General features: G+C 41.2%; 1 protein-coding gene across 12 annotated transcripts in view; it reads right to left on the minus strand.

The window, feature by feature from the left end:
- CNTNAP2 (contactin associated protein 2) overlaps positions 1 to 24,255 on the minus strand; it is a 1,124,907-nt gene that overhangs the window by 545,717 nt on the left and 554,935 nt on the right. For all 12 annotated transcript variants that reach the window (XR_010308041.1, XM_064169555.1, XM_064169553.1 and 9 more), the window contains one exon: positions 15,058 to 15,205. Coding sequence is in view for 11 of the 12 variants with exons in the window: in XM_064169555.1 (XP_064025625.1) it covers positions 15,058 to 15,205 (148 nt within the window). In the remaining variant the exon portion in view is untranslated. The remainder of the gene's footprint in view (positions 1 to 15,057; positions 15,206 to 24,255) is intronic.

Raw genomic sequence — 24,255 nt, forward strand, 5'->3', positions numbered from 1 at the left:
AGTGCTAAAGCATTCCTTCTGAGAAGCAAATGAAAATCTCATGTGTAAGACACAGAGTTTCCAGAAACTGTTGTGAATCTTTACTTTTAGGACTAAAGAACAAGCTCACAACTAATTTTTCTTCTTCTAACTCCCCAGGTCTCTATGGATCGCATGCAACATGCTGTAACTGTTAATATGCTTTCATTATGGTCACATATTGCAAGCTTTTGAGCACTAAGCAGATAAAAAAAGAGATTTATGCTAGTATGTCATTCTAGATTATGTCTAATTAACAAAGTACCAGCTTCATTCAAGGGTCTTACTGCAATTAGTGAGTGTATTTTCCTTGCTGTAAATGGTCTCAGCTTCTTTTACTGCAAAGCTTAACATACCTAAATAAGTTTTTTTTCCATTAAAACATGAAAAAAAATCCCAACTTTCTTCACCTCATCTCTTACCCAGTTGCAGCAATATTTATTACCTTTAAGAATGCATAAAGGAAACAAGTGTCAGTTTTACAGCTGTGTTCACCTAATTATTGCACATAGGTTTCAATCAAATTAATAACAGATTTTCAGATAAGAAGATTCAGAAACAGTAATGATGATTATGTCTCTTACAAAATTCAATATAGAGATTATATCACATATGAAGCAATATCTGAACAGAACTAATTTACTGTTAAAAACATCAGAAAGGCTGAAAAAGGTTTGCACTTCAATTCTTTGAATGCAACAGGAGTGCAGGTCATTTTGGTCTTTAAGGCTCAAGTATGAAAAGCATGAAAAATACTGCAATACAAAAGGCTGACATAAGTCTAAGCAGAGAACCAGTAAGGGGAATGAATATCATATCTGACAAAGAGAAGCAATTGTAGAACAAAAATCAATGGATCTGAAGATAGATATCAGAAATTGAGCTCAAGTGATGGACAAGACCGCAAGAAACTTGTATCACCATTCCTTTCAGAGCTCAGAATCAAATATAGATGCCAAAGGGAAAAGGAAGAAATGAATCACATGTGCTCTATGTATTTATCTCCCCTGGCTCTACCTTCTGTATTATCCCTAGAACCTGCTGCATCTCCATTGGTTGCACAATCCTGACCCTGTGTAGCAGTTTAAGAGATAAGGCTTTATTTTGGTTCTAAACTATAAACAAGAGAGAGGAACTTTCTGAACATCCTTTTGAATATAGACTGAATGAGCAGAGCAATGACTGTAAAAAGAATAATGAAGTCTATATAATGTATGGGTTTGCTAAGAGGGATAAAATAGCAATGTATAAGCAATTGCTCACTCTTTGTTCCCTTTGCCTTCTGCCTTCCATCTCCTCCACCACTCATCTGTGCACAACTGAATACTGACCTTGACAGACCAGATAACAGGTAAGCTCTTGCTGGTTTTCTATCTGGGGGGAGAGAAGAAAGTGGTGCTGGCTGCTTCTGGGCTTGTTTTTTCTCCTTTGTCCAGGGGCAAGCAGTGAATCTCTGTATCATTTCTAAATCGCATACAATTGCAAGTACATAAAAGTGTATTTTGTATGTATGATTGTAAATTTTGCTGGGTGTGAAACACAGCTTGATCTTACTCCCAAACCATCTGAGCTGGTCTGGTAAATTTTATTGCAGGGTGGGTGGGGGGGGAAATTTCCCAATCCCCCACACCCTGAAATGGTATAGTGTATGTAAAACACATATTATCTATATAGCCACAGTGCACGAGAGATGAGATCCTATGGACCCTGGCACTGCTGCCACTTTTTTCTCTCCTCTGTTCATCTTTTTTTTTCCCCTTCTTGTTTTCTTTCCCTTTTTAACTTTTTGTTAACAAGTGGTCATGTCATTCACAAGGGATAGAAAAGGTAGTCCATAAAGTGTCTTCAACAACGCAGTGCTGGTGTAGGTTAGCTTGGTCAAAACAGCAGCTGATAAGCTCTATGTGGATAATAAATCGATTTGATGGAATCAGTTACTTTGGAACCATTTCTAACTTGGCTCTGATGCTGTGCTTTGATATTTTAATGGAATATTTTATTAAATGTACATTCTTTGTTTCTTTTCATTACCTACTACAGAAGTCCACTAAAAATGCTAACAGTCTTCAGATAAAGCAGGGACATCAGCAGTCTCCTCAGACAGTATCTCCACTCTCAGAAAGTTTTCTGATGACACCAAACTGGGAGGAGTACCCAGCACACCATCAGGCTGTGCTGCCCTTCAGCAAGAAAAAACATTCCAATTTTCCCTGAAATGTTTTAAGTTCTCTCTTTCTAAATATTATACACTGTTTTTCCTTTGAGTTGTAATCTACACCTTTATTATCATTCCCTTATAGTCAAGGAAAATTTACCTCCATAGGAACAAGGAAAATATCTTGCAAGGAAACTATGGCATAAATTATTAAATAATGCTCTTTGTGGTGGGGATGAAGGTTTTGCAGCAGCATGTTTTCCATCAGAACATGGTGATTCTTTGACTCAAACAGAAGAATAGAGAACACACAAAGACAAGCTGCATTAAATCTGTACAATGGGTGGCAAATAGAAATTAGACTTCCTAATTTATGGCAAAGTATTATTGTTTCTGTTCATCTAAAAACTAAACACAGTCATGCAATATGTATTCAACTTGTAAGAAGCAAGAAAGGTTAAAACCAATCATCAAGAGAGTGTGAAATGTCTGGTTGATTTGTATCACATAACTGGGCAGGAAGTTGATCAGAACAATTAGAAATGATTAGGAAAGGAAAAGACAAAACAAAACCGGAACAAAATCTTTCAGCCTGTCCTAGAATTACTTCAGAGGTTCAGTGGGGACTGAACTGAGTATTTTCCCTCCAGCTGAAACCAGGGATTCTATTGGAAACATAAAAACTTCTACAGCCACATAAGAGAATAATATTCAGTATATCCATGTACTACTGTAAATAAAACTGAAAGTACTTGGAAAAGATAGTGTAGATGTCTCCCGGGTGAAATAACCTGGGGGCATGCGCTTGCTTAGCTTGATAAAGTTTCTCTCTACAGCAGGATGTAATAAAGGGAAGAGTTGGGTTTGTTCATGAGTATTTAATGTCTGTATTATGACAGAAGATCAATTCTTCAAATATTCCTATTTTATCTGTGGGAAATGCAGTGCTACAAAAAGACATTTCATTCACTGTGTCTGCAGCTGTCCTAAGATGTGGCTGTCAGACGTAGGGTCAAAATCTAGGTGAAATAATGCAAAATTAGAAGTTTTCAGTGGAGCTGCCAAATAACTCAGAGCTGTGTTCAATTTGAAGGCTCACATCTCATCACCTGCAGCACTGCATTCTCTTAATCTTGTGCATAAAACAGTCTCCTAGTGTATTTGCTTGTACAAAAGAAAATAAAACAGCCTGGTTGCTTTAATCTGAACGTCCTTTTGATGAGAGAAAACACAAAGATGTATCGCATGAAAATTGTGTAAAGATTTAATAACCACCTAACAGAAAGCCTGTGATGTGAAGCCACAAGTCTCCAAAAGAACAACTTCCAACCAGTTACTGCTTTCCCCTCTGTTATCTCCAAAATGTACACTAAATTGGTGGGAGCCATCAGCAGAGTGTAAGGCACGACGCAGACACCTTCTTCCAGCTGACACACTGAGTGATTTGTGCTACCACCTCACTTAGGTTTATAGAGGCATACTCAGTGTCTGGGCAACTATCCTGCTGGTTTGCTTCCAAAAAAAAAACCCCAAACAGTGCTGCATAGAATTAACAGTTAACACTCTCCTTTCAAGGAGTTGTAGCAGGGTGGGGGTGAGTGTCAGTCTCTGCTCCCAAGTAACAGGATGAGAGTAAATGGCTTCAAGTTGCAACAGGGGAGGTTTAGTTTGGGTGTTAGGTATATTATATCACATCATATTAGCTACCCTATTAGATTTCATATCAAGAAACTTCTTGACTCAAAGAAGTTCTCAAAGACTGGAATAGGCTGCCCAGGGAGGTGGCTGAATCCTCATGCCTGAATGTGTTTAAAATTGACAAGAGGTGTAGTGCTGAGGGACATGGTTTAGCATCAGACTTTGTAGAGTTAGGTAACAGCTAGACTAAATGATCTTAAAGGTCATCTCCAACAGAAACAACTCTAAGATTCTACTTGTGATGAATTACAACTAATAATGACAAATATCCCACTAGAGAGCAGCCACGAGAAATTATAATCTTAAATTTGCCTAAGTCTTTTGACTGGGGCTAAACTTCAGTCTGAAATTTATCCCTGAGTCTTCTGATTTTAAAAGTGAGCTTTTTTTTAACGTGCTACACAACTACTACATCTTTCTAAATCACAGACTGTTTTAGGTTGGAAAGGATATTAAAAATCACCTAGTTCCAACCCCCTGCCATGGGCAGGGACCCTTCCAACTAGACCAGCTTGCTCAAGGCTTCATCCCACCTGACCTTGAACACACCCAGGGAGGGAGCATCCACAACTCCCCTAGGCAACCTGTTGCAGTGTCTCACCACCCTCACTGTAAAGAATTTCTTCTTAATATCCAGTCTAAATCTCTCCTCTTCCAGCTGCAATCCATTCCCTCTCATCCTATCACTACAAACCCTTGTAAAAAGTCCCTCCCCAGGTTTCTTTTAGGAACCTTCAGATAAATGGAAGGCTGCTATAAGGTCTACCTGGAGCATTCTCCAGGCTGAACAATCCCAACTCTCACAGCCTGTCTCCTTATGGGAGGTGCTCCAGCCCTCGGATCATGTTTGTGGCCTCCTTTGGACTTGTCCCAACAGTTCAATGTCTTTCCTATCCTGGGGCCACCAGACCCTACTCTGCTTTATTTTCATGTCAAAATGCAGCACTCTTGTAGAAGGATTAACAACTATTTCTTTCTGGAGAGTGGAAGGAGGAAAACAATTCATACTGAGAACATTTATAAGGAAAGATGACATTTTTGGTCTTAAATTGCAATTCTCTGCTGTTGGAAGACTCATTACCTGAGACTATACAGAGGATAAGAGGTAGCCATTCTCATGACCCTTAAAGAAAACAAAAAATCATCCTCTGCATAGCAAAAAGCTGAAAAGCATGCTAACAGAAAAAGTTTACAAACAGAGCACATATTCAAGCAGACCTTCAGAAGTCTGCAAAGAAAAAGTTCAACAGTTCACTTCCCTCACTCTCCACATTTTAGATGTGAGTACCCAGCCATGCACTTCTAACATCAGCCAGAGAATATCAAGCTGTTTGGTGCTGATGAGCTGTGAAGATGATGGCTAAAAATCAAACACATAGACTTAAGTAGGTACAGAACTACTCAGTAAAAGCATACTGAAGTTTAAGAGGAAAGGAGAAAAAAAGGTTGGGTGTTTAGCTGAGCAAAGTTATCCTCTTCACAGAGACCTCTGCTAAGTGATTGTTTTGGTTCTGTGGTCTTCCCCCTACATTAAGGTATGTTTCCAGCACAGGAGCTGGAAATCATAATCGCACAAAACATACCCTGGAAAAAAGGATTGCTCTTTCTGCCAGTTATATTGTTTTATGCAGTTCCACCGCTTAGATGGTCAGAAAAGTGAGGGAACTTAGTGGCACAGTTATCATAAATAATAAAACATCACGGGAAGTGGCAGGGAGACTTTTATCCTGGACAACATCAGCATCTTCACCAGTATTAAGGGAACTGAGAGTGGGAAGTGTTAGAGAAATGGAGTGCATTAAGAAAAGTGTAACCAGCAGGTGGAGTGAAGTTCTCCTCCCCCTCTATTCTGCCCTAGGGAGGCCTCATATGGAGTATTTTGCCCATTTCTGGGTTCCCGAGTGCAGGAGAGGCAGGGAAGTACTGGAGAGAGCCCAACGGAGGCTACAAAGATGTTGAGGGGTTTGGAGCATCTCTGTGAGGAGGAGAGATGGAGAGATCTGTAGACATTTAGCCTGGAGAAGAGCAGCCTGAGAGGATCTTTTCAACACTTGGCAAGAGCTCAAAAGGTAGAGGGCAAAAGAACAGGACCAGACTTTTCAGTGGTGCTCAGTAACAGGACAAGAGACAACAAGCACAAAATGGAACGGGTTGCCCTGTTGAGTTTCCTTCTCTGGACAGATTCCAAACCCACCTGGACATTGTGATCCTGGATGAACTGCTGAAGGTGACTCTACTTTAGTGGGGGAATTGGACTAGATGATCTCCAGAGGTCCCTTCCAAGCCCCACCATGCTGGGATCGTGTGGATACTCACATCGGTACCAAAAGTGCAATACATACATGTATGCATAGATTTATTTATGTACACAGCCCTGTCATACCTAGCACAGAGTGTTCCAATACCATCTGACACCTCAGTGGTCTTTGGCTCATAATTCTTTTTTGTCTTCTCCTTTTCTCCTGTATTTTAATTACTGTGCTGGTGAAACAAAATGTCCAGGATGTAGTACTTAATATGATCAGAAGAAATTGATCAGATCCCATGAAGGGGTAGTAATAGCAGCTCTCTGATCTACCTTAAACATGGCCTTTGATGTCTGGATGCAATAGATGATTCTGGACAGGTTGAAGGTGTCTCATTAAGTATGTATGGCAACCATGTGGGACACTGAATGAGATGGAGAGTTTTTTAGCATCAATAACACAGAAACCAAGCAAAGAAGATTTCAGTTAAATATCACAGAAGATTTCCTGCCAATGAGTATTGCTGAATGTGGAATTAACCACTACAAGGAGGTATAACTTCAGTTCAAGTCACTGCAGGCAGACAGGATGTGCTAGTTAGAGCCTAGCTAGAGTGTTTTGGCGAGAAGAACTAGATGACAGGCTGTGAAAGGAAAACAATGGTGATGTCTACTTCCCTCATAGGCTTGCTGAGATGCATAGGAACAAGAAATAAAAACACAGATAACCACTCTCACTGGGGCTGCTGGCTGAGCTGCATCTTACTCTCTAACCTCACCCTCCATTTTGCACTAATCCACTTTGCTTCCTAACCCCCTGGCTGAACCTCCATTCTTCCTTGGGACTGGGGTGGTTGAGAGCCCCTCCTGGGGACTAAGGTTTCTGGGAGGGCTGTTGTGTTTCTGTATTACCTTTTACCTTGTATATTTCTGTCTATAACTGTATATACTGCAAATATCTGCTTGTATATTGTGCCAGCTGTAAATAATAAGCTTCATTCATTTTTCCAGAGCTGGCTGAGACTAGTCTGTGGGATTTCTACAGTGGGGGGGGGGGTGGGGGTGGGTAACACCCAAACCATCACACAGGATTAACCACAACAGTGAACAGTGATTCCCCAAAAGATCTGTTCAGCCCACAGCTTGTAACATTGCAATACCTCCTAACCACTTATTGCAAGTGTTCACTTGGCTTATCCTTAAACACCATCTCCAAATGTTATTTTTACTCCTGTAACACATTTATATCACCAAGGTGTTGCTCCCTTTATCATCTGGACAGTGTTTTCCATACAGACTTCCATTATTTCATAAAACTGTACAGACTATGGCTACTACTTTTTTTCCTTTTAGAACCATGGAATGCACTTTGTTGGAAGGACTTGTGCAGCTTGTGCAACTCCCCAGCAGTGAGGAAAGACTAGATTAGGTTGCTGAGGGCTGCGTCAAGACTGATCTTGAATGTCTTCAGGGACAGGGCCTCAACCACATCCCTAGGTAGGCTGCTCCAGTATTTTACCACTCTCATTGTGAAGAACTTCCTTCTTATATCCAACCTACATCTACCCTAATCTAGTTTCAAACCATGGACTCATTATGTTGATACAAGGTCTTCCAAAGAGTCCCCTTCCCAGCCTTCCCATAGGTCCCCTGCACATACTAAAACGATGCTAAATGGTCTCCCATCCATTAGGAAACTGAAGCAGCAGCATATAACATAGCAGAACAAAAGCAAGAGAGCTAACAACTCAAATGAGCAAATCTTCACACACAGTTCAGGGGACACTGGTTCAGTCCCACCATTTCCTAAGCATTAGTAAACAGAGCTGGTCAATGAATGGTAACAGCTCCATTTGCTGCCATTCATGGAGCTTTGGCATCCTTTCTGCTACCTCTTTGCTTTGACTGTGCTCAGTATTTGCATGACTTTCTGCTGTTTCCAAGTGTTTGTTTTATCATGTAGAGCCTACACCTCAGGAGTGAGTCACCTGGAATTTGAAAATTCTTAACCATCAGACATACAAACCAGGTTTAACAAGGCCAAGAGCCAGGTCCTGCACTTGGGTCATGGCAACTCCATCCAACGCTTCAGGCCTGGGGCACAGTGGCTGGAAATTTGCCTGACAGAAAAGAACCTGGAGGTGCTGGTTGAACATAAGCCAGGGTATGGGTCCAGAAGGCCAACAGCATCCTGGCCTGAATCAGGAACAGTGTTGCCAACAAGGACAGGGAAGCAATTTCTTCAATATTCAGAACTGGTGAAGACACGTCTAGAATAGTGGGTTCAGTTTTGATCTTCTCACTACATGAAAGAAGGGCAATAGAGCTCATGAAGGGTCTAGAGAACAGGTTTGCTGAGGAGCAGCTGAGAGAACTGGGATAGCTTAGTCTGGGAGGACTCTCATTGCTCTTTCCAGCTTCCTGAAAGGAGGTTGGAGAGAGGTGAGGGCTGGTCTCTTCTCCCTGCTGATAGAATAGAATCATAGAATCAACCAGGTTAGAAGAGATCTCCAAGATCATCCAGTCCAATCTATCACCCAGCCCTATCCAGTCAACTAGAGCATGGCACTAAGTGCCCCATTCAGTCTTTTCTTGGGATAGGACGAGAAGAAATGGCCTCAAGATGCACCAGGGAAGGTTTAGAATAGGGAAAACTACTGAAAGAGTGGCCAGACATTGGAAAAGGCTGACATCACAGGGCAACATAAGGTATCTCTTCCTCCTCTCCCCTCTCTGGGAGATAAAATACAGAGGGGAAAAAAAAGTAGAGGAAGAGTTTTATTTCATTTCCAGAGAATAATTTGCTCCCCTGCCACAAAGGTATCAGATTAGATTAGCACGCATATAAACAAACAACAGAAGGAAAAGAGAGAAGAAAACCTATCCAAATCTCAAGACAGGCTAACACAGCTGCAAGAGAGAGAACCAGAAGAGCAAGAGAATGACCAGTGTCCCTCTGCCCAGAGTCATAATACAGTCTCAATTCATGATTTGATAGTGGAATACAGTTGTAATCCACAAACTGATAGTAGGGTACATAGAAATACATACACATATCATGTGGTTCAAACTGCTACACTGCCCAATGAGGCGGCAGAGTCACTACCCCTGGAGATGTTCAATAAGTGCCTGGACTTTGAGACATGGTAGTCTCTAGTTGACAGTTGGGGTTGATCTTAGAGACCTTTTCCAACCAAAACGAATCTACGACTCTGTTATCAAAAAGATCCAGACACACACAGTTTAGATGCAGAGAAGCTACCTGGCCACATAAAAACCCAAACAAACAAAAAAAACCCCACCAAAACTCCCAAAACAACCCAAGAAACAAACCACTGAGTGCTTTCCACCCCTAGCATTTTAGCACCCAGAAGGCCTCATACAGTTATCCTTACAAACACAGCCGAGCAGTACACGGTAGTATCACTGCTGCCATTTTTGTACGCATTCATCTGCCACAGGACAGAGACGAAGGGAATGATTCAGATGGCAACAATCCTGCAGGAGCTTATTATGATCTTCACAAATCAGCAGTAAAATGTTCTGTATTGTAGTTGTCATAGCCTCCAGATGCCATGTCTTTGCTGGCTGTCTCAAAAATACATAAATGTGGACATGATGGAAGATGTATGTCAAATGTCTTTGCTCTCACTCTCTCTCCAAAAGAGCATGAATAAAAACTTGCCATCATTTTTGACTTAACTGATTGAGTGGATATTTGGCCTTTGGTTATATTGCTTCCTTCTCCCTGGCTTGCTTGTTGATAAATGATACCAATGCATGTGTAAGGATACTTTTTCTCTTTACAGTGTACCAAATAGATTGTTTTGAAATAAAAGCTAAAACTCCCATCGACTACAAAGTGTTGTTTATGTTATGCAACAGTCTGTCTGTTGTTGGCCTCCAATCTTATTTTTCCCATGCAGCTCCTCCATGAGTAGAGCCATTAAGTCAATTTTCCCCTATGAAAATGAATTGTTAAATTATTCCCCCCCTTTACTCCCTGATAAAACTATAAATTTCATTCTGAATCCTGTTCTAGTGTGAGGTCCTAACTCTTTTTTTCTGTGAATTATATGAGCTCTTCTGTAAGAAGACAGCACCACAGATTTCATCCTCCAGGCTGGGGTCAGAGTGGCTGGAGAGCAGCCAAACAGAAAGGGATCTGGGGGTGCTGATGGATACCCGCCTGAACATGAGCCAGCAGTGTGCCCAGGTGGCCAAGAGAGCCAGTGGCATCCTGGCCTGCATCAGGAATGGTGTGGTCAGCAGGAGCAGGGAGGTCATTCTGCCCCTGTACTCTGCACTGGTTACACCACACCTTGAGTACTGTGTTCAGTTCTGGGCCCCCCAGTTTAGGAAGGACACTGAGATGCTTGAGCGTGTCCAGAGAAGGGCGACGAGGCTGGGGAGAGGCCTTGAGCACAGCCTTACGAGGAGAGGCTGAGGGAGCTGGGATTGGTTAGCCTGGAGAAGAGGAGGCTCAGGGGTGACCTTATTGCTGTTTACAACTACCTGAGGGAAGGTTGTGGCCAGGGGGAAGTTGCTTTCCCCTCTCAGGTGACCAGCACCAGAACAAGAGGACACAGCCTCAAGCTACATCAGGGTAAATTTAGGCTGGAGGTGAGGAGAAAGTTCTTCACTGAGAGAGTGATTGGACACTGGAATGGGCTGCCCGGGGAGGTGGTGGAGTCACCATCCCTGGAGCTGTTCAAGGCAGGATTGGATGTGGCACTTGGTGCCATGGTCTAGCCTTGAGCTCTGTGATAAAGGGTTGGACTTGATGATCTATGAGGTCTCTTCAAACCTTGATGATACTGTGAAAACAGAAAGGTGCCAGTTGCAAAGGCAATCCAGGTGCCAAATATAAACCAAACCAAAATGAAACTGAAAGAAGATTTGGCCAGTCTACAGCCCTCACCAGGGAACAGATGTAAGCTCTAATCCCTCTCTGGCAATCACACCTCTTTTTAATTTGCTGGGCAAGAAAGAACATAGATTCCAACTCTAGTGAAAAAGAAAGTGTGAAAAAAAATCTATTTATAATAATGAAATAAAAATTACATGCATACTCAAACAAAATAGAAAATAGGGCAATTACTGACCTGATTTTTGAATAAACATTTCAATATGATTACATATTTTTCTTATTCTTCTAAGACCTATGACCAGGTTGCAGTAATGTGCAAGGAAGGAGTTTCTGAGGTCAAATTTCCCAGGTAAACTTTGTTTGTACTCTGAGGAAACATCTCATTCTGCTATCTGGAAAGGTGCCCCCTGAAACAGCTAAATATAACCTCGAGATGAATCTATAAAGAAAGAACTACAATTGCAATACATTGGCCAGGCTTTTTATTCTTTTTAAAGCCTGTTTCCAAAATTTGGGGTACATTTGTCCAAAAACCTGCCTTTTCAGCAGGCTTTGAATATTATTGGTTATCTAAATGGCCATTTCCCACAATGTCAGCAGGACTGATCTGCAAATCACACTGGTTAATGACAGTGCCTAGATTTACATGCAAGTACATGCACTTGGAATCATGAGGTTAAAAACTTTGTCTCTGACAGAGCAGTTGCCTACATGGAATGATTTTACACTTGACTTCAAATGATGCATTTGAAGAGAAGTTGGCAATCTCTGCACCTTATTTCCTTGTTCCAGTAAGTCACAGCACAGGGCTGCATCCTTTCTCTTAAAACCATCAATTTTTAAGTCTTATTCTCAACCGCTCTGCTGTTGTCTATCTACTGAGTATTTTGGGGACAGCACAATGCCTGCATGTAAAAAACCACAATGCCTCTTCAGAGGAGTTTTGAAATAAAATTCCCTATGCACATGGTGGGGGGCTAGGAACTTCACACACACACTGTTGAAATTTATCAGACAGCCTCAGATGGCTTGCAAGTAAGGTCACAGAATGTCAGGGGCCGGAAGGAACCTCAAAAGCTCATCCAGTCCAACCCCTCTGCCAGAGCAGAATCACCTATATCAGATCACACAGGAACACATCCAAGAGGTTTTTGAGTATCACCAGAGAGTAAGACTCTACAACACTCCTGGGCATCCTATTCCAGTGTTCTGTCACCCTCACAGTGAATAAACTGCTCCTCATGTTCACATAAAACTTCCTATGCCTCAACTTCCACCCATTGCCCCTTGGCCTGTCACTGGCCATCACTAAGAAGAGCCTGGCTCCATCCCTCCTGGATGAAGCCATATTTACAGCAAATCTAATTTCACAAGCATATAGATACAAGTATTTACAATTATATACAAATTAGAAATAATACAGAAATCCAAACTCCATCCTGGACAAAGGAAACTGCCCAGAAAGGTCTCAAAGCTACCCCCTCTTTCTCCCTCTACTTTCGTAGACAGGCAAACAAAAACATCCAGCAAAGTTTATGTTGTCATTTGTTAGTGGAAAGATTAAAGCAGAGAGACGAGGGAGGGAATAGATCCAGTGTCCCAGAACAGAGTGGGACAAAGTCATACAATCAACCAGGTTGGAAGAGATCTCCAAGATCATCCAGTCCAACCTATCACCCAGCCATGTCCAATCAACTAGACCACAGCACTAAGTGCCCCACCCAAACATTTTGGCTTTTTAATCCCTCTCAGCAAACAAATGAACGATGTAGACTTCACCATTATTTTCTTTTCACAATGATCTCATTTCTCTTGTTAAAATATTCTAATTAGCCTCAAACCAGCACACACATTAAAAAAAAGTAAAATATTATTATTACTGTTCTGGTGGGAGGTGCCCTGCCTATGGTGGGGAGGTGGAACTGGATGACCTTTGAGGCCTCTTCCAACCTAAACCATTCTAAGCTTCTATTCTTATATAAAAAGAACCCCAATGATTATTGAAATGGCTTCTACAAGAAGCAAGACAGCAACACTCTATCTCTTAAAGTACAAAGTTATGCTTGGCCAACACAGTTCTCCTGTAAAACCGTATTTTATCAGTGTATTCATAGTTCCCTAAGTTGGGTCCTTGGCAGATGCTTTTTATTTTCTGCCAAAAGTCTGTCAAGAAAGCAACTTTTCATCAAACAACTGCAACAATTTTATCAATAAGCTGTGTTTTATGTTTTTGCACATTCACTTTCAGCTTCCATAAGCATCTTGTCATTTACCTACAGTATTTTCATAGAATTGCAGAATGCTTTGAGTTGGAAGGGACCTTAAAGATCACCTAATTCCAATCGCCCTGCCATGGGCAGGAACACCTTCCACTAGCCCAGCTGGCTCAAGGCCGTGACCAAACTGGCTTTGAATACTTCCAGGGAGGGGACATCCACAACTTCCCTGGCAATCTGCTCCAATTACTCACCAACCTCACTGTGAAGAGCCTCTTCCTAACATCCAGTCTAAATCTCTTCCATTTTAAAGCCATTCTCCCTCCTCCTATCACTACAAGCTCTTGTAAAAAAGCCTATCCATTTCATGAATTCCCCCTACTTTTACTCCTAAATATCATAGTAAAGAGTGTGAAGTCCATTGTTTGATTCTGCTACATTTTCCTGTTACAAGGAATCCTATTTCACAGCCAACTAGATGTTAGTTTCCCGTACTGCACACCTGAATTTGCATTTGATGTACAAGGTATTCATAAAAGTATTTACCATGCTGCAAAACAAACCATGCTGTAGTGTTTGCTATATTGAAAGCAACACCTAAAGCAGCAGTATGAGCACAAACACTTGCTCAAGAGGCAACATTCACAGTGGTACTTAAGTTTTCTGCAGAAGCTCAGTTTCTCTTTGAGTAAGAATCAATTCAGCAAAGAGAAGGTGTTGTCTTTCTGCAACGGTATCGAACACCTGTGTATGCCCTTGGCACAGCAGCACCAACACTACAGTGAGCATGATCTGATTTCTTACTACATCTGCTGGAAAACACTCTCTGCTTCAAGACATCTTTAAAACAGGGCTTTAACTCCTTGCATAAAAATAGGGACAAAACCCATGAAAAATCTTTTAGTACCAGTAAGAACAGTGAAGAATAGAAAGTATCTAGCCTTTCAGCTGTCCAAGTCAAAACAAGAACTGAGACCACAATGTGGATTTTTTTCTTGGTAGCTATGATGGCCAAGGGCTCCCATATGTCTTAAATCATCCAGTGAAGTCAGTGGATCAGACTGCCAGATGTGTGGTCCTCATCTTTTGCTAAGGCCTGGTTACTAAAAGATCAATAAGCTCCTTCCAGCTAAAAAAAACCCAAACAAATACAACCAACAAAGGCAAGACATTACCTAAAAAACACACACACAGAAATAGGACATCAGACAAGTTTCTGCCAGTTCAGAAACTTTCTTTCAGTGCTGGCTGAGTTGAATTCAAGGGAGGACATTTCAAAACTATGTTTACTCTTTTTAAAACATGATCAGTTCTGCTTTTAACTTCAGAAGCTTTTCTACCATCGCTCATTTGGATTTCAAAAGTAATTGTGAAGTTCAAATACTAATGGAAAAACCTTAGAGAAATGTACCACATACTTATGCAATCTGAGCTACTCTGAAACAATTCTTATTTTCTTTGTTTTTATCTCCAGCACCAGGAACTATACTACATCCTACTTCCCAGTTTTTCCCTTCAAGACCCAACATGACATTGGCCTGGATATTACCTTTTCCCCAGCCAGCCCATTCAACCCTATATAATACTTAGTTTTCCGCAAAAGACACCATAAAGATTGAAAGGAGCAACTTCAAAGGGCTACTGTGAATTCCAGGGCTGCATCTTCCAGACTAAATAACCGAGAGTTAAGGTTACAATAAACAGGATATGAAGCCCTGCGCAATGCAACCAGCAACCCTGGAGCATCTTAATGAAAGGAGAACTTACTTGAGATTCAGATGTAATCTGAGATTACAAAGCAGGATTTATCAGGGGGTAGGGGGGCAGAGGGAAGGATGATCATGGAAAAACTTACAATAGGAGCAGCCGTAGACTTCAATTCTTAAGCCAATGTGTCCCTCTCCGTTCCAGTCCAAAGGAACTACGCGTACGTAGCGAGCAATAACTGCATGCTGTAAATCATGCCGGACCACACTGTCAGAGTTTGTATTTCCAGGAAACGCCTAAGGGAAAGAAGAAAAAAATAGAATTGCATCATATCTGTCTCACATGCTGTAAGTGGAGAATATTAGGCTGTGCAGTCCTCTGAGAATCTAAATACTGAAGTTTGGTTTAAACATGGCTTTGCTAGTGACAACATGAACATCTGATTCAAAGACAAAAGGTGTACAGCAGTATTACTTTTATACACCTGATCTCTCAGTTCCACAAAATCTTCCTACCCTTACAGTGAGAGCCAATTCCATTAAATCACAGTATCACACACAGTATCACAGTATCACCAAGGTTGGAAGAGACCTCACAGATCATCAAGTCCAACCCTTTAGCACAGAGCCCAAGGCTAGACCATGGCACCAAGTGCTACGTCCAACCTTGCCTTGAACTGCCCCAGGGACGACGACTCCACCACCTCCCCGGGCAGCCCATTCCAGTGTCCAATGACTCTCTCAGGGAAGAACTTTCTCCTCACCTCCAGCCTAAATCTCCCCTGGCGCAGCCTGAGGCTGTGTCCTCTCGTTCTGGCGCTGGCCACCTGAGAGAAGAGAGCAAATTCCCCCTGGCCACAACCACCCCTCAGGTAGTTGTAGACAGCAATAAGGTCACCCCTGAGCCTCCTCTTCTCCAGGCTAACCAATCCCAGCTCCCTCAGCCTCTCCTCGTAAGGCTGTGCTCAAGGCCTCTCCCCAGCCTCGTTGCCCTTCTCTGGACACGCTCAAGCATCTCAGTGTCCTTCCTAAACTGGGGGGCCCAGAACTGAACACAGTACTCAAGGTGTGGTCTAACCAGTGCAGAGTACAGGGGCAGAATGACCTCCCTGCTCCTGCTGACCACACCATTCCTGATGCAGGCCAGGATGCCACTGGCTTTCTTGGCCACCTGGGCACACTGCTGGCTCATGTTCAGGCAGGTATCAATCAGCACCCCCAGATCTCTCTCTGTCTGGCTGCTCTCAGCCACTCTGACCCCAGCCTGTATCTCTGCATGGGGTTGTTGTGGCCAAAGTGCAGCACCCACATTGGAATTCTTACAAGCAGTAAAATTACAGCCCATCCAACCAATACCTTGCAAACATGGATTTCAGTTTTTTTCCATGTTAATCAAAACCCAGACAATTGTTTGATAAGCATGAACTATCAACCATGTATAGAATAACCACAATATCGCTGGGTAAATGAAATTCCACATGACACAGAAAAGCTTTACCTTAGCTTCCAAAATTGATTACCAATAAATCAACTCAAACTGGCCCCATGTTAGGCACCAAATAAATGGATGTGGTGGGTTAGGAACTTTCCATCCCCTGCCATCCTCCCACTATTGAAATTTACCACATTAGCTCAGACAGCTTAGAAGTAAGGTAAAGCTATATTTACAGCAAAGCAACATTTACAAGCATGCATACACAATATATTTACAACTATTTACAATTACATATAGTTTAGAAATAATATGGAAACCCAAACCCCCTCCTGAACAGAGAAGACTGTTTCAAAGGGACTCAAAGCAACCCTCTCTTTCTCTCTCTTATTTCCTAGGCAAACAAAGCTTACAATGCTATTTGTTAGTGAAGAGCTTAGAGTGAAGGAGAAGCGAAAGGAAGCAGTGTCCTGGAATGAACTGGGACAGATATTTTACTTTTTGGCTTTTCATCCCTTTCAGCAAACCAGTGAATGATATAGACCTCATCCTTATTTTCTTTTCACAACCAATGATCTAATTCCTCTCATTAAAATATTCCAATTAGCCTCAAACCAGCACACCAAAGTTAGACAAGAACACCGAAACAGCAGCGCTGAATCCTTCTTGTCCGCAACACACATGCTGAGATCATCCAGCAGCTGCTGCTACGTAGTTAGTTGCACTCAATGATCTTAAAGGTCTTTTCCCATCAAAATGATTCTATGATTCTAAGTAATAAAACAATCAATTTTGCATCACTAATCTGTTACTCAGTTGACATGTTAATAAGTGTCCAACCCAGACTAGCTGTCCTGGAGAAGAAGATACTCATTCTCTATCAGTACAGTTACACACACCAGTTGTTTTCCTCTCTTTACAAGCACTGAAATAAACTTGCTGACTACAACAGACAGGGGCTCCTTGAATTTCTCATATTTCTAAGGATTTCAAAATCTTCCTTCTCTTTTAATGCATTATTGAAAGTGCATGTCCAGTTTCGTTCCTAACCATAGCTGTCACTCACAGCATGGTCTATTTTTGGGTAGCAAAACTTTGTAAGTCAGAGAAGGACACAAGAACTCTCAAGGGAATTTTGGAAACTGATGCAGTACATATTTAGCACTTGGTTTGTAGCTGAGTTCTACTGCTAAAATATTTCACAGCATCAAGCTTAAAAGTAAATCATAATTATTAATTAACATAATAGACAATGTTTTTGTCTTGTCAGTGTATGGCCAACCCATCCATTCACTGACAGCAGACATTAAAATCAGTCATTCAGTTATTCCAAACATATCCAGAGGAACTTGGACAATTCCTTATAGGCAATTTAACAGAAATGTGTTTTTGCAATAGTGAACAGAGTACTCACAGGAACACAGAATCACTTGGGGTGGAAATGACCTTTAAAATCATCAAGTCCAACCATTATCTAACTCTACCAAGGCTGGGGCTAAACCATGTCCCTTAGCACCACATCTCTGCCACATGACACTTGCAACTATGAGGATTTAACCACCTCCCTAAGGCAGCCTGTTTAAAACACTTTCAGTCAAGAAGTTTCTTCCAGTAGCCAACCTGAATGTCTCCTGGGGCAACTTTAGGCTGTTTCATCTCATCCTATCATATGTTACTAGTGAGGAGAAACCAAAACTCAATTTGCTGAGCTGAAAAGACGATGACAAACAAAAAAGCCAAGTATGACCAAGGAGAAAAATATAATCCTACTGAACAGCTGCCTCCTATCTTAGTCCATTCTAGGAATCACAGAACTGGCTGGTTTGTTTCATTTGCTAGAAGTATTATGGGCAAAGGAATCTGCTCTAGCTTAGAGATCACAAGTCTTATGAGGGACAGCTGAGGGTAGTGGGGTTGTTTATCCTGCAGAAAAGAAGACTTAAGGGGAGGACCTTCTGGTTCTCTACAACTTCTTGGAGGCTGGAGTGAGGTGTAGGTCAGTCTCATCTCCCAGGATGAGAGGAAATGGCCTCAAGCTGTGTTAGGGGAGATTTCAGTTAGATATTAGGAAAAATGTATTCACTGACAGAGTAGTTAAGCAGTGGCACAAGCTGCCCAGTGAAGTGGTGGAGTCACTAGGTTTGGAGGAGTTAAAAAACCCCATGGATCTATGGCACATGGAGATGTGGTTTAGTGGTTGACTTGGCAGTGCTGGGTTAATGCTTGGACTCAATAATCTTGGAGATGTCTTACAACCTTAGCAACTCTATGATTCTTAGATTCCATAAATACAGAGGGGCATATTATCTATAAAGTTTGAGCAAGTGATTGATTCAAGTGGATTGTCAAAATCAGAATGATTTTCTGTAGCTCTCCAAACTTTGTGCCTCGCCTTATGCTTCACCACTCCTTTGTCAGAAAGACTTGGATGCAATGCCTGATATTTTGAGAGTTTCTAGTCACATATGACCCTTTGCTGAAAGCATCAACGAGGGCCAGTCTGCCATCAGACTCCCAGATTATGAAATGCATTCCCTTTAGAATGCAGCAGAACAATACTTTGTAAACACAGCTTTCATTTAGGTAAATGTGGTACAGTAATAACACACACTCTGTGGACAACACAAACACCAGTCCAAAATCCATCACTGCAAGGCTGAAAAATCGATTTACCAGAGCTTGTGAATCACTTATTACTGCTGCAAAAAATCTTTTTTCTGACTGAGATCTTTACTTGAACTCAGAAAGGCAGGTTTTAATTATAAACTGAGTTGATCCATTTTTCAAAGCTACACATACATTAAGGTTAACAAACACTCTAATAAGATTCAAAAGGATAATTCAGACCAATGTCTACAATGGGAGATAGTCCTAAATGGTCAATCTCTGACTGAAATGGAAGAGTGACAATAAGAAACCTCCTCACAAAACTCTTTTCTAGAGAAAGATGGAAATATCTGTATAAATTAAACAAGCTTCATCAGATTATTAATGCTGTGAACTCACTTGAGTAGTACTGACTGATGTCTGTTTTTCATAGGTAACATGTTTTCCTTTAACCCAAAATGGGAAGATGATCAAGTCAGCTAAATTATCTGTTAAACAGGCAGCACTATCAAATCAAGCCTAACTCCAAAACCCTCTCTTCCATAAGGGATTTCTTGTGTCAGATACCAACTTCTGCAAGCTACTTTATTTTTCAACTTACATTGCAATGGAAAACCAGGAGTGGTGTGGGTAACAGCAACTTTGCTCTAAAACAGTGCTCCACAGGACAGCACAGCAATGAGAATGAAAAAAGGTAAGAAAATACTGCCCAAGTCCTTTCTAAACACTGCTTGTGTGGAACTTTTTGGGTTCCAGTTTGTGCCCACTGCCCCTTGTCCTATCACTAAGCATCACAAAAAGGGGCTCATCCACATCCTCTTGATCCCTGCCCCTTAGCTACTGACAAGATGATCCCTTCTTAGTCTGCTCTTCTCCAGGCTAAACAGTCCCAGGTATCTCAGCCTCTGCTCATCAGAGAGATGCTCCAGTCCCCTCTGTAGAACTTGACTGCACTCTCCAGAGATAACTTTTTTCTCCTGAAATACAGGGTGCAGAACCAGACACAAAATTCCACATGTGTCCTCACTAGGTCAGAACAGAGTTAAAAAGAGAACCTCCCTTGGCCCATGGGCCACACTCTCCTTGACACATTCCTGGAGATGACTGACCTTCTTCACAGAATCACAGAAACATCCAGGTTGGAAAAGACCCTTAGGATCACCAAGTCCAACCTAAGACCCTACTCTACAAGACTCACCTTAAAACATATCCCTAAGCACCATATCCAAGTGACCCTGAATCACATCCAGAATGGGTGACTCCACCACCTCCCTGGGCAGCTCATCCAGTGCCTGACCACTCTTTCCATGAAAAACTTCTTCCTGTTATCCAATCTTATCCTACCCAGCCTCAGCTTGAGGCCATCCCTCCTTGTTCTGTTTCCAATTACTTGTGAAAAGAGGCAAGCAGAAGCCTCTGCACAATGTCCCTTCTGGTAGTTGCAGACAGCAATGACGTCTTGGCCATAAGAGCACACTACTGGCTCATGGCAGTAAGACACAGCAGAGACATTCAGTCTGATTTTCTCTGCATAAAGAACTTAACTGAAGATAAAGTTTCATGAAATTTGAAATTTAGGGAAGGTTAAGAGTCAAATTCAATTTTGCTTCCCATGTTTACAGAACAACGATATGCCAATGCAATATTATGAATGTTAAAGCTAAATTGATAGTATTTTTAGCATAATAGCCAAGTACCACGCAGTGTAATGGTATTAGTTAAGTGAAACTGAGGAAAAAAAGGATTAGTTTCCTGTAAAAGGAGAGTTTTGCAATAATATTCAGTTCTCAGCTTTATGGATACAGCAAGTACCCACTTTTCAGTTTTGTCACATTACTTTTTTACACTTAAAAAAAAAATCTCATTTGGGGAAAATGCTTTGATCACCTTTTACAGTACAGGATTAAAAAGAAATTGTTAGCATTAAAAGTCCTTATCTCTGAAGGGAAAAGGCTCAAAAGTAAATGAAAAGGAACACTACTAGCTGAACAAAAGTGGAAGTTTCCAGATTTGAAAGAGAAAAAGAATTAAAGAGTGATGGTCAGATACTCAACCAAATGAACTAAAACGTGTTTGCAGTCTTGCAACTCTTGATGAAGAGAAAACCCCATTCTTCACTCCCAACATAATCACATATATAGTAGAGTAAGAGTACCTAACTTGGTCAAGGGAAAAATTAGTCCTTCACCTAACTTCATCTGAAGGATTCTCCGTACAAATGGATGATTTATTCAGAAACATGCATTCAAAATACTTCCCTGTACTCTCTTTTTAGGGTGATATAAAACTAGGCCAATGCACTGAACAGCAGGATGACATTTCTTTTCCAGTTAAAGAGAATGAACACTTAGTTTTGTTTTTTTCCAGAACTTACTAGCAATATTTTTTTAGTGCTTTAATTATATACTTAGGATTATATTTTTTGACAGTCTTGTTTTGCCATTTGCATCTTAAGCAAAGCAAGGGAAAATTATGGGTCTGAATTAGTGAAAGGAAAAAAATGTCATCTTGTATCTTTTTCTTGACGTAGCAACAGTGAAAACACAACAGAGTCTATGTTCCATGGCACTACAGCTCTATAAATGGCTCCCTCCATCAGAAATTGGATTTGCATGGAAAGCCACATTAGTAAAAGCACAGTATAACAAAATAGGGAAACATCCACAGGCAGACAGAATATGCCTGTGGGAAACATCATTGGGTTTTGAGGGCTAACCCTTATCATGTAGAGATGCTGAGGGACATGGTTTAACTGTGGACTTATTGCTAGGTGAATGGTTGGACTTAACGATCTTAAATGTCTTTTCAAGCCTAAACAATTCTGTGATCTGTGTTTTACAGCAAATTCCCAAATTTCCCAAACAATTTCTACTTCAAAAACTAGAAGGATGACAAATGGCTGACAGTTTGGTTATTGCTGTTAGCTGCCTGCCTTCCCAGCAAAGAAATCATGGCAAAGTTCCTTCTTCATTTGAATTGTCAAGACTGTATAGCTGATGAAAGAAGAAGGGAAAGAAGCAAAGGAGAGCAGGGCAATCTGGGTGCTGGGACCTGTTGGCCACCAGGGCTGCCACCAGGGTGTTAAGCACAGTAGAGAAATACAAATTCAGGGGCCCTGGAGAGATTCCCATCGGACAAAAGTTCTATGATCCTACAATTCCAGTCAGCTAGAACACAACAGTGGATTTCAGAGAAACAGGTGTTTCAAAACCACATTTGTGTTTTACTTCATGAGCATTTTCAAACCCCCCCTTAACTTCACTGCTGCCGGAATAGTTGTCTGCTTGCTACCTATGAAAATCAAGCCCATGATGTAAAGTGAAATAGCAAGAATTATTTGGTAAAGGAAAAAACTCCATGATTAATTGCAAGGATGAAGGAGTTAAAAGAGAGGAAAAAAAAAAAAAAAACAGCTGGAAAGAAAATTGGTTGCAGAAAGGAGGAAAAATAGCAGAAACTTAGAGGCAGCACAGAACTTGATCTGTGAGAGAGGATAAACACATGGTGGTGTTAGGTCAGTGGTTGGAGTCAATGATCTTGGACAACTTTTAATAGAATTGTCTCAGTTGGAGAGACATTTGAAGGGGATCCTTCCAGTTACTCAGACAATTATCCCTTTCCCTACAACTAATACCTACTCTTTGTAGTTATATTTAGGGAGGAGTAGAAAGACAAAGGAATCAACCAGGATAGCCCTGCCTTTCATTTTCCCTTCCTTCTAGATTAATTTAGTTATGAGAGCACTTTGAAAACACTCTTGCAAAGCTCAGAGCAAATCTGGAGTTCTTCAGTAGGAAGAGGCTATCACAATGTCACTCTCTTCCTTGACAGAAATTGCAGGAGGCACCTGCAGGAAATGTCTTCACAACCATTCGATAAAGACCTGTACATACTTGTAATAGCAAATACAGGAATGACTGCTGGCAGCTGTGCTTTGTTGCTTACCAACTGTGTGAACTCAGACTAACAGCCTAACATCTCTGAAACTTGTTCTGCCTGTACCATGGAGATAATACTCTCACATGTATCCACTGAGAATTAATTAGCTATTATTTATGCACTTGAAAAACAAAACCAATCCATGCAGTTTTTAGGTCCCTACTTGCTTTAGAAATAAATCAATAGGTCAATCAAATGACAGAGAGTTATTGACTCTGGTGGCCAGAAGGGAGAACTGTGATCATCTAAGTCTAGAGTTTCAATAGACAAAGAACCAATTCCCACACAAATAGCTCAAATAACAAGTTTCTGGTCTGGGCTATAATGCAACATTCGTAAGGTTATTCAGGCTTGATTTCAGAACTGAAAGTAATGGAAAATCAAACACATCAGAGTCCTGCAAAGCTCTTTCAGTGGTTTATATAGTGCTAAAATAAATATATTATTTATGCTTGGGTTTTGTCTGGTTTGTTCACCCCTCGCTGGATCTCACAGCATCCTTTGTTCTGTAACAAACAACGGTTTTCTATCGTAGGTAACATCTCCATTGCAAGAACCTGGCAAGTTACAATGAGGAAAATATTTGTAATACTTCTGTAACATCCAAATAATCAGATAATGAAGGAAAATCAGTAATTTGCCTGGAACAGCTTACATGATCTGTCTTTTAAAATCTGAGGGCCTTGAGCAACCTGGGCTAGTGGAAGGCATCCCTGCCCACGGCAGGTTGTTGGAACTAGATAATCTTTAAGACCCCTACTGACCCAAACCAGTCTATGATTCTATCTATATGAGCTTTACTTAAAAGCCATCAGCTTCCCTCTCTTCCCCCATCATTTTACATTCCCTGTATCATTTTACATGATGTGTAAAACCAGGCAAAGATAAAAAAAAAAAAAAATATGGGATTGCAGCCTTTCTGTTTCATTTGTTGCTGTTGAAATTGTTTCATTGTTGTGTCATGGTCTTAAGCACCAAGGTTCAACCCTTTCTAAAACAGAATTACCCAATGGTTTTAGGTTATCACTCTCAGGTTATTACCCATACTATTATCTAACTGGGGTTGCTATGTTGTACTGTAATAGGTGACTTCTAGGCAGGCTCCACTGAGCTTCACATGAACTCAGTTGTGACTTCAGGAACACAAATAACATGACAGCTCAATAGATCATGCTTCCATTAAAAACTTGTCCTTCCTCTTTTTGTAAAATAGCATCAGCTCAGATCATCTCTGTGCGTTCCACACTGATGGCTTAGAATAACTCCGATGCCAGTGTGAAAGAGTTGCCACCTTGATGTCACAGACCACAGTAACTATCCAGTTTTTAGGAAGAATGGCACTAAAGTTCACCCCATCTTTGAGTAAAAA

The sequence above is a fragment of the Pogoniulus pusillus genome, chromosome 32, assembly GCF_015220805.1.
Source record: "Pogoniulus pusillus isolate bPogPus1 chromosome 32, bPogPus1.pri, whole genome shotgun sequence".
Classification (NCBI taxonomy): Eukaryota; Metazoa; Chordata; class Aves; order Piciformes; family Lybiidae; genus Pogoniulus; species Pogoniulus pusillus.